The sequence below is a fragment of the Chaetura pelagica genome, unplaced genomic scaffold, assembly GCF_000747805.2.
Source record: "Chaetura pelagica isolate M959 unplaced genomic scaffold, ChaPel_1.0 scaffold425, whole genome shotgun sequence".
Taxonomy (NCBI): Eukaryota; Metazoa; Chordata; class Aves; order Apodiformes; family Apodidae; genus Chaetura; species Chaetura pelagica.
This window is the reverse complement of record NW_009953205.1, coordinates 3,161,448-3,179,736: the sequence shown is the minus strand read 5'-3', so window position 1 is coordinate 3,179,736 and position 18,289 is coordinate 3,161,448. Positions and strand designations below refer to the sequence as shown.

Genomic DNA, 18,289 nt, shown 5'->3' with positions numbered 1-18,289 from the left:
TACCCTCAGCAAGTTTGCTGATGACACTAAGCTGGGAGGAGTGGCTGACACACCAGAAGGCTGTGCTGCCATTCAGGGAGACTTAGACAGGCTGGAGAGTTGGGCGGGGAGAAACCTGATGAAGTTCAACAAGGGCAAGTGTAGAGTTTTGCATTTGGGGAAGAGAAACACTATGTACCAGTACCGGTTGGGGGCTGAGCTGCTGGAGAGCAGTGTAGGTGAAAGGGACCTGGGAGTCCTGGTAGACAGGAGGATGACCATGAGCCAGCAATGTGCCCTTGTGGCCAAGAAGGCCAATGGCATCCTGGGGTGCATTAGAAAGGGTGTGGTTAGTAGGTCGAGAGAGGTTTTCCTCCCCCTCTATTCTGCATTGGTGAGGCCGCATCTGGAGTATTGTGTCCAAAACCCACCTGGATGTGTTCCTGTGTGATGTACTCTAGGTGACCCTGCTCTAGCAGGGGGGGTTGGACTAGATGATCTTTCGAGGTCCCTTCCAACCCCTAAGATTCTATGATAATTGGACTTAGTGTTAGCAAACCCAAAGGATAAAGCTCCTTAAGAAGAATTTAATTAATGTCTTTTCATTTTGGCTCACCTGGCAAAAGCCAGGTGTGATACCCCTATTTCCCACGAAAAGTTTGCTTTACAGGTTGCAGGTTTCCGGTACTCTGTTGAGGGTTGGGAACAACAGGGATAGCTGACAAGAAAAGCTTTAAAAATGGTAAGATGCAAGTTAAGACGAGACGAGAAAAAGTATAGTGTTTAGGTCTGTGTTCAGACTTTCTATTATCTTAGTAGACAAACAAAACTTGGCATGGAAAAAAATATCCTGTGAGACATGTTGGTTTTCTGTGGAAGCTCTTGCTGCTTCTGCACAACTCAGCTCTTTCAGTGATCAGAGGGGTTTTACTCAGGCACTCATGAATGCTTGATTCCTTTGGGATGTCATCTAGATCACTGGAAAATACGTATACAACTCCTAACAATTTTAAAGTGTGTGTTCCTGTCAAGTAGGACTGAAAAATAGAAGATTTCAGAGGCTTGCATTCCATTATAATTGTTTTATTTCATAATGTGTCTGAAAAGGTATTTTCTTAAACCCAGTGTTAAATTTTTTAAGACTTTTTAAAAGGAATTGTGGGTTTGACTGCTGTTGTGTCCTGAGGTAGGATATGACTGTAGAAACAAGTCTTCTATTAGAAGCATAGATATGCCTCCTTGGTGGTATTTTTAATACTTAACCTCGAAGGGAGGAAACTTCCTTATTGCAAGTGTTAGTTTTAGGTTTTTTGGCTGTCAAGTACGGATGTGGTGATGTATCAAATGTTGAGTAGCTGACGTGAATAAGTTTGGGGAACAGTAAAACTCCCCTGTAATAGTGTACAGAAACAAGATTTTTAAAATGTGTACTTGTTAGAGAACTCACACTTGAAGTACTCACATTTAAGTAAAGTTGGGGATTGAATTTAATCTGTCTCCTTTTCTTCCCCTTTGTTTCATAAATGATATGAAGGCTTTACTTTCTTAAAAGGCATTTTATACCATAAATAGAATATTTGTACTGTAGTATCACCCTGCAGCACACTGCACAGGTCCTGCTGCACAATTGTGTTCTTTCCATTTTCTATCTCTAGGCCTTGCGCTGAGGTTTTATTTCCAATGTGAGGTTGTCATGGGTCTGATCACTTTGAGAGGAATGCTAATCTGAAGAATGATGCAGGTGATACTGTTGACTAAGCAGAAGTTCAGACAGAAACAAGCGTTTTGGCCTTTGGCAGCAGACACAAGTGATGTTGTTTTTACATTGTGGTTTACTCTTGCATTTTGGCTATGCTGTTTGGCAAAATGTATTTTTTAAAAAATAATTGGTTCTGTAATAGAAATCTGTACTGCTAACAGAATGCAGTAGGAATATAGTGCAGATTTATGCTTTGAGCAGCCTTAGAGGTCTGTCAGTGACACATATTCGGTGTACATGTCAACATTAGTTCACCCAGAAAATTACAGACTGGGAAAAATAAAATCAGATTAAACCAAAGTTGTTCTTGACATCAGTGCATTAGTTAAATTTCAGCTGTACATATGAATGTCTGCTCACTTCTGGAGGTACTGCATATAGGAGAGAGAGGTTTTTATATTTGAACTGCCTTCTCCATTTTACTGGTTTTAGTTGGACTGTACCTAAATAGCAAGGGATTTCTTATCTTGCTCAGGACAGGCTTTATCTTCTTTCCACCCATAACATGGCCCTTATCCCTTGCCATATTATGATTGCACCTGTTCTGTGCAAATACACTGTTTACCCTAGAGGTGGGAAAGATGCATGTTGAACTGTATGTTCAACTATGTTGAACTGTAACACTCCCCCTAAACAACTATGTGAAACAAGGAAAAAAAAATCAGAGTAATGTGTGCTGCCCATTACAGACCTATTCACGGTGATTTTGCTTGTTTTATTTCAATTAATTTTTTTTTGTTATTTTTTGAACATCCATTGGCATACCTAGCCATAGTTAGGTCAAATTACATCTGGTACCCTGGCCTTGTCACATCAGCAATCTATACTTCTTGGTTGCTTTAGTGAGATAAAAAAAGTTGAGGCATATTTTAAAATATTGCTATGCAAATATGAGCAATTTTATTCTATATGTAATTAAGTAATTTTATTGAGCTTAGGAAGTTTGTCAGCCTCTACTAGCTATCTCCAGGCAGGTGGCATAGGACTGGAGTGCAATTTGGTGAGGCTGCCTCCTTTGGGAGCCAACTGTTTGGCTCAGGTGTTTGTGAAAACACAGCCTCTGCTATTTCACATCTTCCATTTCTACTAGTGACCAAAAAACTGTTTTCAAATTATACAACTTGTTATTCCTGTTTTAAAGGCTGTTGTGGAACAGTTGTCATGAGAAGAAGCAATCTACTGAAATAAGAATGTGAATAAAAGTTGTTCCATTTCAATGCTTTCTTTTATCACTATCATTGCCATAGCTCTCAGTGTTCAAGGGCACAGCCTAGGGGATGTAGTGTTGTATTTTACCCTGATTGTTCTGACATGTGGAGGGACTTCTTCTGCATCCTGATTGTTTTTCAAAAGACTTTTTTGCATTGATTTGGCTTTTAATGTAAATACAGTTTTGAGTGATTATGTATAAAGTGGGTATGTTCACTTTTTGTAGGAAAATAAAAGCTAAATGTAAGTAAGATTCTTCTGTTTTGCAGAAGGAGCTTTTCAGAAATTAAATGTAATTAAGGAAGTTGAAATCTCACATGAAAATCTTCAAAATATATTTTACAAATGTTTATTTTTGTAAATATTTCCTGTGGTGACTGCTATAAAGTATATTTGGATGGCTAACATTCATTTCCTAGACTGAATTAGTTGTGGAGTCCACTAGACTGGAGATTATTTTTGCCTGAGATTCATAATTAATCTACTAATCTCCTTCAATTATTCTACTGGATGTTTATAGATTCCTGATTCCCTTTTAATATCTGCTAATGGATAATTACGGTCATCAATCATTCTTGTAATGGAAAATGCTAAAGTAATTTCAGAAGCACTCTTGTCATTTGTGTGAAACACAAACTGTATCCTCTGTCTTTGGTGCTGTAGTATTTAAAGATGGAAAAATGAGTTCTACTTGCTTTTGTGTAGCAGTTACTGAGAGGAATAAGTCAATGGGTATCACTTAACTTGGTTCTTGCTCTTAGGGTTCCTCTCAGTATTTCAAGTGTGAGAATGCTTTTTAGTAAACGGGTCCAGGTGACCAAGATGCGAGTCCCTGGCAAGCAGACAACTAAGTGAAAAAATAATTTGGAAAATTGTCCAGGAGGTGCTTGTGGTGGATGAATTTGAGAATACATGTGTAGTTTTGGAATAAAGAATGGATCTGAAGTGGTAACAAAATTATTTGGGTTATAGTTGGCTATTAGAGTTTAAAATACAGTGCTGATGCACTAGGGAAAGTAGTAATAACCTATTTAGAAAATAAGATGGAAGGAAGAATGCTCTGTTTAGTAACTAGCCTTAGGATAATATATTATAAAAATATGCCTGCAGTACAAATGCATGGGCAAGGGAGGCCATTACCTAGTGATACATTGCATATTGTTTATGACAAGGCTGGAGATGGGAAATGAGGGAAGTCCTTGCTGCTTTGGAGGCACAAGGAATTGTGTTCTCACCTCAACAGTTGATTTGTCTCATCTGCCCTGAACTTTATCCTTTGCCTCAGTAAAGGGTTGGTTTCTGTGATGCATGTTCCCAGATTAGTTTTCCTTGTGAAGAGACCTACTTTTTTAGCTACTTATCTTGAGCAAACAGCAAAAGAAAGAGGCTTCTCTGACTTTTCTAATACTTGTTAATGTAGCCCATGGTATCATGTTTCAGTTTTCTTTAAAGCACTTTGTCTTTGTATGCTCTGTAATACTGTCCTGACTTTTCTGCAGCTGTTGAGTCCAGGCCAAATGTGTTGACACAAAACACTGTGGGCAGTTTTTAACTAGCCCAGGAGAACAAAAGAACTTGAGTGCAAGCCTAGCAGCCTAATGAAATGTTTTCTTTAATATTTTTTGTAAGAAAATCCTATGGCTTTGTCAGTAGGAGACCAGAGAGTTTAGTGATGCTCAAAAATTCCCATCTGTGGGAAGAAAAGCATAGAGCAGCCAGAAATACCCAGATTTGTGGAAGACAGAGATGCTGTCCCTTTGATGTTTTTATGCTCACAAGTGAAAAGTCTCTGTGCATGTGCACCAGGTCTTGCCCAGTACTTACCCAGTTTTTTTATTGTGGAATCTGAAGACAACGTTGTTCCCAGTGGCTTGAAATACAGTAGATTTGGAATTCATGTTCTGGAAAGAATCCTATTGCCCAATTTTTTATGCCTATCACTTGTCCAGTGTTTGTTCTTACATATTCATTGTGCACATTTATTTATCTGACCTAATGTTTTTCACGTTATTTGGCATGTGGAGCTCATCCAGAACTGACTGAATTGTGTTTGTTTGGTAGACATTCCTGTAGGTTCTCAGTGTGGTTTCCAGCCCATACTGCTGTGGTCATTACTATGATATATTGAGCTGCTTAACACATTGTTCCTTCTGCTTTCTAGTTCTTCGAAACACAGTGAAGGATTCTAAAGAAATTAGGCGCTTTTTTTTTTTTTTTTTTTTTTTTTTTTTTTTTTTTTTTTTACAAACCGATGATCAGAGTTGAACAGTTTTATGGCAACTGCTCAGATCCAGTCCTCATCTGGCTTGGTGTATTTGCCACTGGTGCTTCTAGGAGTGCTGTTTGGATTTTGTGGCATGTTGCTGTTTCAGGATTACACCTCTCTTGCGGTGTTAGAATTGCAAGTCTCTAAGAAAGGATGACCAAAAGCAGCAAAAGAGATTCTGTGGTGCACAATGTTCACAATTAAATATATAAACAGGAGTGTGTTGAATTGATGATTTTACTCGTGTGTGATGCCATCCAAAACTGATGCAATATGGTATTCCTCTTTTTATGATTAATCCAAGTTTGTGCTATATTCTGGACAAGAAGTTGTAGTTACTTATTTTGCTCCAAAAGTTCACCTGTTTTGTGCAGTCTCATAATTGGTATATCTGGTTTTGCCTGTTTGGTCATTAATAGTTGGGTAGTGTGCTAGTGTTTGGCCCTATTTACATAGGCCTATTTACAGTATGATTTCTGAAACTTTTTCCTTAACACCATTTCTGGTTGTAGTGTGAGTGCTATATAAACGTGTGTGGTTAAGCATTTTGCCTTTTGAGAGTAATTGGCTGGGATTTGGCTTTTCTACAATTCAGGTTTTTTCTCCCAGGAGCCAATAGCCTTGGGCACCATGGTGACAGCAGTCAAATGGCAAAGAAATTCTTGTCCTGTTACCAAGTTCTAATAAGACTTCTGAAATCCTGTTTTTCATGCTTTTCTCCATCCTATCCCCCTGTGTTTTGTTTTGTTTTTGTATACTGTCTCTTGGCATTGAGTGAACTATGTTAATGAATTTATTTGAAAAGTGTTAGGTCATTAGCAATTAACAAAACAGTTCATTCCTTAATGTTCGTTGTTACCTGAACACACCTATTGCCTTGGAAACACTATTAATTACAGTTGAATGGAACATACACAACTAGATGTTAAGTATCTTTTTTCTGTAAGAGGAAAACAACCACAAAACCGCTTTAATTTTGCCTTAGCTGTATTCTTTTCTCATTTTCTATGCCTTTTAATTGAAATGTGAAAGGAATAAAAAAGATTACTTAAAGATTAAGATGCATATTTTAAAAAAGAATACAATGTGTATTATGATTAAACATATTATATGTAGATATGCACACAGGCACCAACATCACTTCAAAAGAGTTATTAGCGTACGATTACACAGTATGCTCAGGAAAATGTCATTTGCTCAGAAGGAGACAATAAACCTGCTACATTTTTCATATGAAAATGTTTCAGTTGCTAGAGGAAGGTGCAATGGGGTGTGCCGAGCAGCCACTGGTGAGCGCTGCCCCAGCCCTGCCTCTGGATGCTGGGCAGTGCTGCCCAAGCATGGCCTGTGGGGCTTCTGCTACACCAGCAAGGGACTGCTTGAGCTCACTGGTTAGAGCATGCAGAGAGGAAGATTAAGGAATGTCGTGGGTTGTTTTTGTTTAGTTTTTGTTTGTTTTGTTTTTTTTAATTGGGGAACATGGCGTACACCTAACTGAATACATTAATTTAATAATACTGTTTCTCTGCAGAATTCATCCCAGGAAGCGAGAGTCAAGCTTATGGAAAGGAGTTACAGACACGCAAACTAATAATTAAAAAATAAAACCACATCAAAAACTCCTATCTGCACAAGTACAAGTTGATCTAGACACTCATGCATAGAGCTGATGATGAATTGCTCGTGGCTTTGGGGAGGCTAACTCTTTTGCTTTTGGTTGCATTGGAAATCTGAATGCTCATGAGAAGTAAAATCAGAGAACGTGGGTTACTCGGTGTGCTGAAAGATTACAGAGGCAGCAGCAAAAAGACAAAACTTCTCTTTGAAGCAGTAGCTTCAGCTGTGTCTTACTGTGTGCACTGGGAACTGAGAGAAGTAGCAGCCAATCTGGGAGAAAATGCCGGCTAAAGGTAAATACTTCTTCAATGAAAACGATGACTGCAGGATATCAGACCCACTCTATGAGAAGTACCACTATACAAGCCAGCAGCATCCACTCCTACTATTGCTGCTCTTCATTGCAATCATCTTCTGGACTACTCTAATGATAATCTTTTTTGTTAGTCATGTGAGTATACTTTTTTCATTGTGCTTGATGTTTTCAAATATTATGAGGAATCACTGTAACAGCAGATTAAACCTTTCTGGGTAAAGTTTTTGAGCTACATGGTATCAAAGATGCAATGTTGAAAGAAATCTAGTTGCATGTGTGATGCTGTGCATGTGTTTGAAGGGACAGGGAAGAGAGGGGGTAGGGGACAGTGTTGTCAGGCACATGCACAGTTTTGGTAAGGATGCTTCTCTCCTTCCTATATGTTATGAACAAACCATAATCTAGGCTAAATGGTGGCCAAAACAGTAACTAAGTAATAAAGGAGCCAAGGAAGGAAGAAGAATATCAGTTAAAACGTCCTACATTTTTAATATTTTCTTTTTAGAGTCATCTAAGAAAGGTAAAATATTATATGTAATGAATTGGTTATTAATTCCTGAGAAGATTTTTTTTTAAGCCATCATAGATACTATTCACTCTTTTTTTATATATATAATAAAAACACAACAACAATCTTCCAGTGATCTGCTGAATCAATACTTGCTTATCAAAGAGCAGAGATCCTGTAGACATAGGAAAGATGCAGCTTGAAAGATTGTGTGGCATAATATGATTTTCTGTAAATAAATTAGTTTTCTTTCAAGCCATTCCAGTTAACAGCTGGTAAAAAGGGGAGTTGATTTAAAGATAAAGTTGTAAAAAGGTAATAAGGAAGCTGTTATAATCCTTCATTGCCTTCCAACTCTGCTTTCCAAATATGTGCTTCATGATAAACTCTTTAAATATTGCTTTAGCAACAAATTAGTCTTACCAGTTGCACTTGTATCCCTTTTAGCTTTTATTTCTTAGGAAAGAAGTAGCAACACTGTATGTTGAAGTAATCTCCTGTAAAACTTAGTAAAAGAGCTGTTGCATTCCCTTTTAGCAAAGCTTGAACTCCTTAAAAGTATTTTTTGGGTATATCTTCATTGTACAATGTAGTATAATTAGAACTTAGCTTAAAAGACAAAACCAAAACCAGTATTTGGGAAATAATAATGGTGTAACTGGGATAGCCAGGGTGTTTATAATAGTATTTGTATTATCTCTGTCTGTGTGACTATCGAAAAGTGTTAATGCTGCCATAGCTAGACTACTTAGGAACTCAGGTTAGCATATTTTAAAGCTGTTTAAGCTGTTTCCAGGACACTGAAAATGCATTTTTAATTTTTTTCCAAAGGGGACATTTAGATCAAATGTAATACTTTGTTTTTCTTTTGCAGAAAGCACATGATCATCTTGCCTTCATTATTGCAGTATGTGCTGCTCTTGTCATATTTGCAGTCGTGTCCTTACTTTTATGTATTGAATCCTTGTTTCGGAGGTGGCTAACAGTATTTGGAGTTCTGATTTGGATTTGCTTCTTAATCATAGGATATGTATACCTTTTTGAAAAAGAAAATGATTATCAACTGTGGGAACAGGTATGTATATCTTGTTTCTTCAGGTTCTTACACAGAACTGGTAGTCAATATATGTTCATGTGTTTGTGTGCTTTATTTTTCTGAAAGGTATAATTACATAATATTTTTTTCAGTTTTCCAAGTAGGTTTTATTGCTTTTTTAAGTCAATTTTACTTTGTATTCTCTGTTACAATGAAAATACAGTTCAGCTGAGAAAACTAGGTAAGTGGGAGTTGCACCTTTACGTTGTAATTAAAATGTATTTTTATTTAATATTTTTACTAAATTATAATTACTGTGAATTAATCTTTAATAAATGTTTTCAGTAACAATACTCACTTTGTTAATTTATATGGGTCAAAGTAGTTTTCAAGAAATATATCAAAGACTCTAGAGCTGGGTGTGCCCTATGGAGCATGTTTTCAAACCAATGGGAAAGGTGAAGTGAACAATAAGAATTAATGACACATCCTGGCATAGCTGGGTGGGACTAAAGTTCATTGCTCAGTATCTCTGATCAGAAGACGGGTGATTTCATTATGCAAAAAATGTAATAATCTGTAGGAAACTCCTCCTAAGGAGGAGTAATGTAAACAGAAGAGTATTTAATAAAATAAAAATTACTTTTTATCTTGTTTTGCTGACTCTTCCCCTTCCTCTCTTTATTTTGAATAAAGATATAAATTATCAGTTAAACTACCAAAATCTGATTTGTATTGTGGCCTGGATCCAGCAGTGTGGATTTACAGTTGGTATTCAGTATTTCTTACTTAAGGAAGAAGCTATTACCTTAATAATAACAAAAATTTACTTGTACATGTAACAAAGCAAGATTTTGTTTTCTGCTTTCAGTGCTGCAAGCCAATGTCTTGAGTTGTTGTCATATGGTAATGATTCATTAATTCTGATGTAAAGCTTGAAATACAAGGAGACCCTAGATTAGAAAGTAGAAGTGAATTAGTTAATTTCAGACTTTTATCTCGAGTTATGAATTTATCACTAAGTGCTACTATTTAAATGCAGGTATGACCTTTGCTTAGCTATGCTTATAAAATTATTACACAGCATTCAGAACATTGTATGATAGGGGTTACACATATGGCAGAAAAAAATCTTTTTAGTACAGCTAAAATAGTAAAGATTAACATGAAAAGATTACTTTTGTTGAAAAAACCAACACGTTGTATTTGCCTGTTTGTTTGTTTACTGTTGTCCCAGCCAAGAGATCTATTCCGGAAACACATTTAGGTGCAGTCTGGGCCTGGAGACTTCCTTGAAGGAAGCTCACATCTGGAATGGCACAAGTAGAGTTGCAGTGATGAGATGGAGCTGAGCCAGGAACACAGCAATTGTTTCCTCTGATAGGGCTGTTAGTTTCTATATATGTGAGCTAAACACTATAACAAACCTATAAATATGAATTTACGTTTTATAGACCTTGCTTCTGATCCCTAGCAGTTTAGTGGATCATTGTGCATTTGGTAAAATCTGTGCAGCTAAATATGTAGTTAGTAACAAAAAGTATTATTCTCTTGTGCTGGTACTAGGAAGTATTGATTGAATTTCTGGTTTTTATCAAATATGGAGTACACACACGTGATCAGATGATATTAAATTATAATAATAACTTGAAGAAGGTAAGAAATTTGATTCTATTCAATATAGCTATCCTTACAACATACTATTTCTGATACGTGATGTGCAAAGTGTATTTTCAGCAGTAATGGATAAATTAAAGATGAAGGGCAAGGACACCTGAAAAAATTAAAGGTGCTATGTGGTGTTAAATGATTATCTATTAATCTATAGCTGCTAATCCCCTCAAAGCTTTTAGGACTACCACTGTCCTTACATTTAAAACTGTGCTTTCAAAACATCAGTGTTTAATTGTTCAGCTTGAAAATGAGCAAGAATCCTGCTATTTTCCCTTTTGTTCCACAGTGAGTTTTGGCAGAAACCTAGTGATAAATAGGAGTGATATTCTTATTTTTAAATTTCTGTCTTTCTTTCTTGCCAAAGGTGCCATTCCTTCTATTCATAATCTTCACAGTTTATACCATGCTACCTTTTGGGATGAGAGGTGCTGTCATAATTGGTGTTCTTTCTGCTCTCTCCCATATTATTGTTCTAAGTGTTGTGGTAAGCATGACTTCTCAGGAAAATAAGGAATCCTTTCTATTTCAGGTAAGGAAATACTACTTGGTTAAGTAATTAAATATCCTAGTCATGTTATTGTTTGATACTGGCATAACTATCCCATTCAGAGAAGTTCCAAACTTCCACATGGGTGTTCCAAATTCATGGATTTGGAGCTTGAGCCCAAAATGTTCTGCATGCTTTTCATAAAATTGCAATTATTTTAATCTAGTATGCATTTTGGTTTTCTGACCTAAGAGAAAGTAACAGAATTATTATTTTAGTTTTTTAAACTAAGTTACTCAAAATATGACAAACTGTCACAATCATTCTTTGCAATCTGTGCTGTTTCAGATGGGTCCTATCTAACTTCATCTGGCACTGCCTACAGGGTGGATCAAAAGGGCCATTGCTGCCCTGGGGAGTCAGCAGGGCCTGTGAATGCTACTGGGTGCTTTCAGGGTTCCAAACACTTATTAATAGGGAGTGTTCAAAGGGGCACCCCAGCTCTTCTGATGCAGGTGTGTGTCAGACTTCACATAGCATGCTGGTGCATGAGTTTGTAGGCTGGTTTCTCCCTATATCAAGCACTGGTACCTGCAAGTTAATGTTAAATGTCTCATTATAGTACTCTATGTTCACACAGAAATGTCTGTGACTGAAAGTTAACTTCTATTTCCCAGGTATATCCTGGCTAATTGAAACACTATGATTTGGTGTGTGACAGGGTAAGATAAAACTGAACGTGACCTGAGTTTTAATTGTTTTTAAGGGACTAGTACGTGTATTAGTGAAGTAACAATGACTGTTCTGCAGTGGATAAGTATTTTTCGTCTCGTTGCAGCTGCTTGCCAATGCTGTCATTTTTGTTTGTGGTAACTTGATGGGTGCATTTCACAAACGCCAAATGCAGGTTGCTTCATGGGATTTATATAGATACACATTAAAGTGCATTCAGGTCCGAATGAAACTGAAGATTGAAAAGAGGCAACAAGTGAGTGAACTAATTCCTGTAATGAATTGGTTGTTTTCATTTCCAAAGTCTGTGTAATTTTAGAAGGCTGGTGACTAATACATGTTGAAACGCTTGGTCCAATCTTTGTGGTACCCACCTAGTGTCAAAAATAAAAACTGTGCCAATTGTAACAAAAGAAGGAAGTTAAAGAGAGGAAGTTGTTCTCTGTGTCTTGTCTGTATGAAAATCACAGTATTTGTAACAAGAATGTAATTGCCAGTTATTTTAGTTACTTTCTTCTGAGTATAAAATGTGGCTGGGACTGATCCAAGTTAACTTAAGAGAACATGTCCTTAATGCCCTGAAAAATGGTGATTTCAGCAGTTAGTTTCATTCTTCCCTTGGTTGCATCTCTTTGTTTTCAATTCAAAAGTTTTATTTGTTCTTCTATTTTCTTGTCTCAAAAACTGCTTTGCTTCTGCTAAAAGGAGAAAATTGGAGCCTAAGGGACAAAAAAAATTGTATACTAGAAAACAGTGTTTATGTATTCTGTTTCTTATTTCCATAAACTCCAGTGGTATTTAAAGAATAAGCAAAGAACATGGATTTCTTACTGAGGAAGGACTGCAAAGAATTATCAAAGCTGAAACTAGGGTGCCTTTCCTCTTTTGCCTGGCATAAGTAGGGTTAAGAACAGCAGTTTTAGAAGGCTGATGTGTACCAACTTCTCTACCCACCAGTTATTAGATAAAAAGAAGGGGTTGAAAAGTGACTGACTGTGAAATTGAAAAGAAGAAAATGCCACAGTGCTAGTGCAGTCTGTCCTCTGATGCTAATCTTGTGAGATGAGATGACAGATCTGCATTAAAGTCTTGGCAGAGTTTCCCCACACAGCAGCCAAGGATGTATCTAATCAGCTTACACAGGCAGTGTACTCTCATTCTTTCGGTGATGTGGTAACTTGCATGTTGTTTTGGGGTTTTTTTTAATAGTTGCTTGTGAAGTGCAAATATGTTTAAGTCTATGGACAGCTTTCTTTTAATCTATGTTGTAATTTGTCACACAACTTTAAGTCTCCTTTTTGCCACCCACTTTTTTTTCTTTTTCTCTCTCTCTCACATCTCTCTCAATGTGAGAAATGCAGTTTAGGGTTCAGCATCACTTCCTTGAAAACTGTGTAATGTGTCAGCCTTAAATGGCCCCATTACATTCACTGGGACTTGGCTGTTAGTTTGAATTGTTCCCCAAGGTTTAATCTCCTAGTGTTAAAATGCTAGAGGAGGGGGAAGAAGTTGTTTCTATTCCTGGGGGAAGTCTCAAAATAAACTGCTGTCTATAACCAGTGTAGTCCAGTGCTTGATGCTCAAGGACTCCCTCTTCACACTGTGATTCCAAGGCATTTCTTTTTGGTGGCAGGCACTAAGAAACCCAGGCAGCTTACTGCAATCTACTGTTGGATGGGGTATTCAGGAAAAAAGGTTTCAGGGGCATAGATCTGGTCCAAAGGGACAGCATTTTACTCATTTACACAATGTGTTGATCTTGCTGGAATGTCATCTGAAAAAGACCCTGCTAGTAGCTGCTCTATGTAACATTTCCTCTTCTGTAGTTACTGTCTCTGGGGTGGTAGAGCCCTTCCTGGGTTAAAAGTACTCTCTCCTTGTCTTCGTCCTCTGCCAAACAACTTGGTAGGTTCTGCTTTGAAGAACAGCTTTTAAGTCAAAGCTAGTGTAAAACAGTGCACTGAATAGTCAAACCATGTTACTGTTTTTTAAATAGTCTGTATTCTCACTCAGCTCAAAAGATTTTATTTCAGTGTCATCAGTCTCTGGTTCAATTTAAGCTATAGCAGTATGTTGTTGCCACTTTTGGATCTGTTGCTGCTTATCAGCATTTGAGAATTCATAAGAGTTTTTAATGTCATAGATTGTTCATTATAGAATATAAGTTTTTACCAGAAGCCTTGTCAGAAAATGCTAACATAACACAGAGACTGGTAGAAAAAATGTTTTTAATGTATCCAGAAACTGTAGTACTGAATTCTGAATTTTTGTGTATTTAATCATTAGAGAAAAATGTCGCATTTAGGTCACAGGGAGCACCCTTACTTAACTGTAAAATGGGTGATTTGGGGAACAGAATTGTAAAAGTCTTTTCTGGAAAACCTGACATACATTACTCAAAAGCTGTTTGAATAAAGGCATTTTATTTTTTTAATTCCTTCTTGCAGTCACAAAAATCCTGAAGTTTCAGATTAGCTGTGCTAAGAATTTTACATCAATCATTTTCCTGCATCTCCTTTTAGGAAAATTTGCTTTTATCCATACTGCCAGCTCACATCTCTATGGAAATGAAGCTAGCAATCATAGAGCGACTAAAGGAAACCAATGATAATAGGCAAATGCATGACAACAACTTCCACAGTCTGTATGTAAAAAGGCACCAAAATGTTAGGTGAGTGGAAACTCTAGAATTAATTATATTAATCTGCTGATTCTTATCAGTGAAGCTAAAATTTGGAGGTAGACTTTCAGGCTGAAGCAAGCTTTCCTGTTGTGGGAAGATAATGTGTCCTGAACTGATGTGCTGTTTTCTAAATCAGTTGAGTTACTTGAACACTTTTTTATGGAGTTTTTTTTCCAAAGAGAGAGATGTTTTCTGTTAAACGTATTCTGATAATTAAGCTGACTCTGGAAGAGACACATCATCACTTAGGTTTTTTCCTTTTGTTCTTGTTTAGCATTCTTTATGCAGACATTGTAGGATTCACTCGCCTTGCCAGTGACTGCTCTCCTAAGGAACTAGTGGTGATGCTGAATGAACTTTTTGGAAAGTTTGATCAGATTGCAAAGGTATGTGTTGCAGTTTGTTGTGCAGTAGCAATGAAGGCCACCACTGGAAAAACAAGTATTTTCTTCAAGACAGAAGGTGTTAGTGCTTCTGAAGTCAGGAAGGGAAGACTGCTTTGACTTTAATGGTAACTGGTAGAATCACATGAAAACAAAATTTAAAACAAAAATAGGAAATTTAGCAAGTTGTTACTGTAATTCCAATTCGTGAGCCTGGACATTTATCTGTATTGTTCAGTGAATTGTCTGATGGCAATAAATTATCATAATAGGGCTGTAAGAGTTATAGAAGCTCTGTTGAGGAACTTTGCTGTATTAATTTGGAATTGTTTGTTGGCTCTACAAATGGAGAACTCTCAGGCACACATTGAAGTTCAGAAATTGAGGATAAACAAATGGCTTATAATTCAGGTGTTAATAAATGTGAAGAATAAAAGACAAATAAGTAGATTTCATCCTTCAGATGGTAAATTCTGTTATTTTTATTTATAGCTTCTCAATTGCAAATAGTTAAAAGAATTAAGTCAGAATCTAGTAAGATGACTTTATTTCAGAAATGTGTGGACGTGGTAATTTCTGTTACCCTCAAGTGAGCAAAGTTTAGGCATCTGAGCATGGGGAAGGACAAGTAAGCTTTGCTTCAATGCAGGTTGCATGAAGCCTGACTTTATAAAAATGCTGTAGGTGAGTCCTAGCTTTGGTGTCATTAGCCTACTTGCAGTTCACTTGTTAAATATGTTTGCTGTAATTTCACAGGAGAATGAATGCATGAGAATAAAAATCCTGGGAGACTGTTACTACTGTGTCTCTGGCCTTCCTGTGTCCCTACCAGTTCACGCCAGGAACTGTGTTAAGATGGGACTTGATATGTGCGAAGCAATAAAGTAAGTATAGCACAGAAGGCTCTTTACAGTATCAGGGTTATGAAGATATTGAATAAAGTAATTCATAGTTTCCTTGTCAACATTCAAAGTGCATTTACTAGCTGTAGTTGGACAGTTATGCATAGTTAGCTCATGAGTTTGTCTCTTGTCTTTGTACTAATTGTATAATGACCCTAGCCATTAACAGATGTCTAGGGGCAGGACAGAAAATCAAAAGTGTAATTTATGCTTCAGTACCCTCCTCCCTCCACAGGCAGGTGAGAGAAGCCACAGGAGTGGACATCAGCATGAGGGTTGGCATTCACTCTGGGAACGTGCTGTGCGGTGTGATCGGCCTGCGGAAGTGGCAGTATGACGTCTGGTCGCATGACGTGTCCTTGGCCAACCGCATGGAGTCTGCAGGAGTTCCTGGGTGAGCATCTTCCCTCTCTGTGCTGATTCCCTGTCCTCATGGTTTTCCTAATCCAGGCTTATCAGTCTGGAATTTGTAACTGTGCCATGACACAAATCCTCATAATGGGATGGTGAAAATAGGACCAATGTGTATTTACCAGAGCTGTCAAATGTTAGTATTTTCTGATTCTGTTTTTAATGAACTAAAAATTATATTCTTAGGCAAGTGACTGCTGCTTGACCTTCCCTTCATTGAAGAAACTTGTACCTCTTCAGCAGTACATTGTGTGCACAGGGATAATATTATATTTGTAAGTTTAGTTTAAAAATAGATGTGCTACTAATGTTGACAAGGGAAAGCTGCATATTTACCTAGTGGTTTGGTTAATATATTGATCGGTCCCCCTTGATTTATATTAGCTCCATATTCACCATCAACACCTCCCAAGAAAGCACAACTCAGAATTTAAAATGCAGCCTGATGAGGAGCACCTAAGCAAGGAAAATGTGGAACTATTGGTTGTTGCCTATTCTCTCTGAATAGTCTTTGTCATGGGCAGAGCAGGAAGGAAAGTGAGTAGTCCTGACTTGAAAAAGCTGTAGCAAAGCAGTAATGTAAGTTTCCATGTGCTGCTCACCTGTGCAGAGGGTTGGGTCTGAGGTTGATATTCATGCTGCCTGTTTGAAGATGCTTATTAAAAAGGACAAAGTTTTTTACCTTTTTTTTTTTTTTAAATCCAAACACTAGCATTTTTATTTTCCTTATTTCAGAAAGTATACTTTTTTCTTGTCTATATTCTAAGTTGAATTTGGGGATTAGAATCCAGCTAGGACCATATTATGAGTTACCTTTTTTCAATTTCTAAATGAGATCATGATTTTTTTATGTTCTTGGTTCTGTGCAAATTAATACTCATTAATTGAATGGCATTCACATGGATTTATGTTTAAGCATTGAAATACTGGTGTCTTTTGGAAAGTTATTCTAATCAGTGACGTTACAGGGTTTCTTTTTATTTCTATTCCTCAGACAGCTTTTAGGTATATGCCTGTAACTTAAAACCTGATTTCTTCAAAATTACATGGAAATATGAATATGAAATTATTTTCTTGTACTGGTGACCAAAACAGGAAGAAAACTAATTGGAGCTTGGTTATCAATTGCAATACCATCCAGGTTCAGAGTTTTAGTGTGTTGACTCAGCATGATTAAACAAGAATACACAGTTGTAAAGTTTCTTTTGTTGGTAAAGCAAACACTATGACTCTGAATATGGCACAAAAACATACTACTCTTAGCCACGTTTAGGATCATTGGAAAAATTTGATTATTCTATTATGTTCTTTGTGCTTATGTTTGATAATATCTTACAGAATAAAGCTGGTTTAGGTTGATTTGCTGGTTCTGAAACATTACACTTGGTACTTCCTATACCTGTACATATCTAGCACTTGCTTATCCTGTGTTTCAAAACTAGCCAGTGGAAAACTTCCATTTGGGGAAGACTGAGCCTTACAAGGAGAATGGGTTTCTATTTGTCACGCAGATGTTAAGTTTCCTTTCCTGCTCTTTGGAAAAAAATGTCTGGGATTCCCAATTCTAATGTTAGATAGTCCTGCTCCTTTGGAAACAGAAGTTTTGTCACTGAGAGCAGTTTGAAATTTTTGTTTAAAATAGGAATTATGTATGTATTGAGTTTCTGTAAAGGAAGGAATTCTAAAGACTCAAAGGATGCAGGAAAACTTCTGACTAAAAATACTTTATTTCAGTTGACAGAGTATCTTTGTTCTTTTTCTTTCTGATTTTAAAAATTATTTGCCCTTATAACAATCAAATACACTAAAGAAAGGACTAGCATAAAACCAAAATGAAAAATGCATTTTTGACCAGTTCTCTCTAATATTCATATGCCTGAAAGATCAGAATAGGTTAATACCCGGCCTGTTAGCGTAGGAAATGGAGAGCTCCATGTTAGGTATTCTGTGCTAGCTGCTAAGTGCTATAGTGCATGCTACAGCTTGCCTTTGAGAGGCAGCTTTAATGAGAGCAGCTTTTAGTTATGTGCTGATCCTGGAATCCAGGAAGCATTAGTAACTGCTGAGAAATCATTGGCAAAGGAGTTTAAACGGGAAGAAGTTTGCAGTAACACCTGAAATTTATGGCAGTGTGGAATCTGGGGGAGAGGAAGCTTAGTAAATTAAAAATAGTGGATAGTGAACAAATGTACTGCCTTTTGAGATAAGTGGAAAACTACAGAAAACTTGCTGCAGTATATGACTGTGTTTTTAAGCCTCGGTTAATAGAGACATCAGCCAGTATGCCTCAGTGCCTACGGGAGAAGATGATGCTTTGGAACAAGCTT

The 18,289-nt window shown here is 37.0% G+C and overlaps 1 protein-coding gene across 1 annotated transcript in view; it reads left to right on the top strand.

Annotated features, from left to right (window-relative positions):
- The first annotated feature begins 7,110 nt into the window (after positions 1–7,110).
- The window catches only part of ADCY7 (adenylate cyclase 7), a 28,039-nt gene continuing 16,860 nt past the window's right edge, over positions 7,111–18,289 (top strand). Inside the window, exons 1-8 of the mRNA XM_009997451.1 lie at positions 7,111–7,281; positions 8,529–8,729; positions 10,729–10,893; positions 11,690–11,839; positions 14,106–14,254; positions 14,541–14,652; positions 15,406–15,533; positions 15,787–15,945. Coding sequence (XP_009995753.1) covers positions 7,111–7,281; positions 8,529–8,729; positions 10,729–10,893; positions 11,690–11,839; positions 14,106–14,254; positions 14,541–14,652; positions 15,406–15,533; positions 15,787–15,945 — 1,235 coding nt within the window. The remainder of the gene's footprint in view (positions 7,282–8,528; positions 8,730–10,728; positions 10,894–11,689; positions 11,840–14,105; positions 14,255–14,540; positions 14,653–15,405; positions 15,534–15,786; positions 15,946–18,289) is intronic.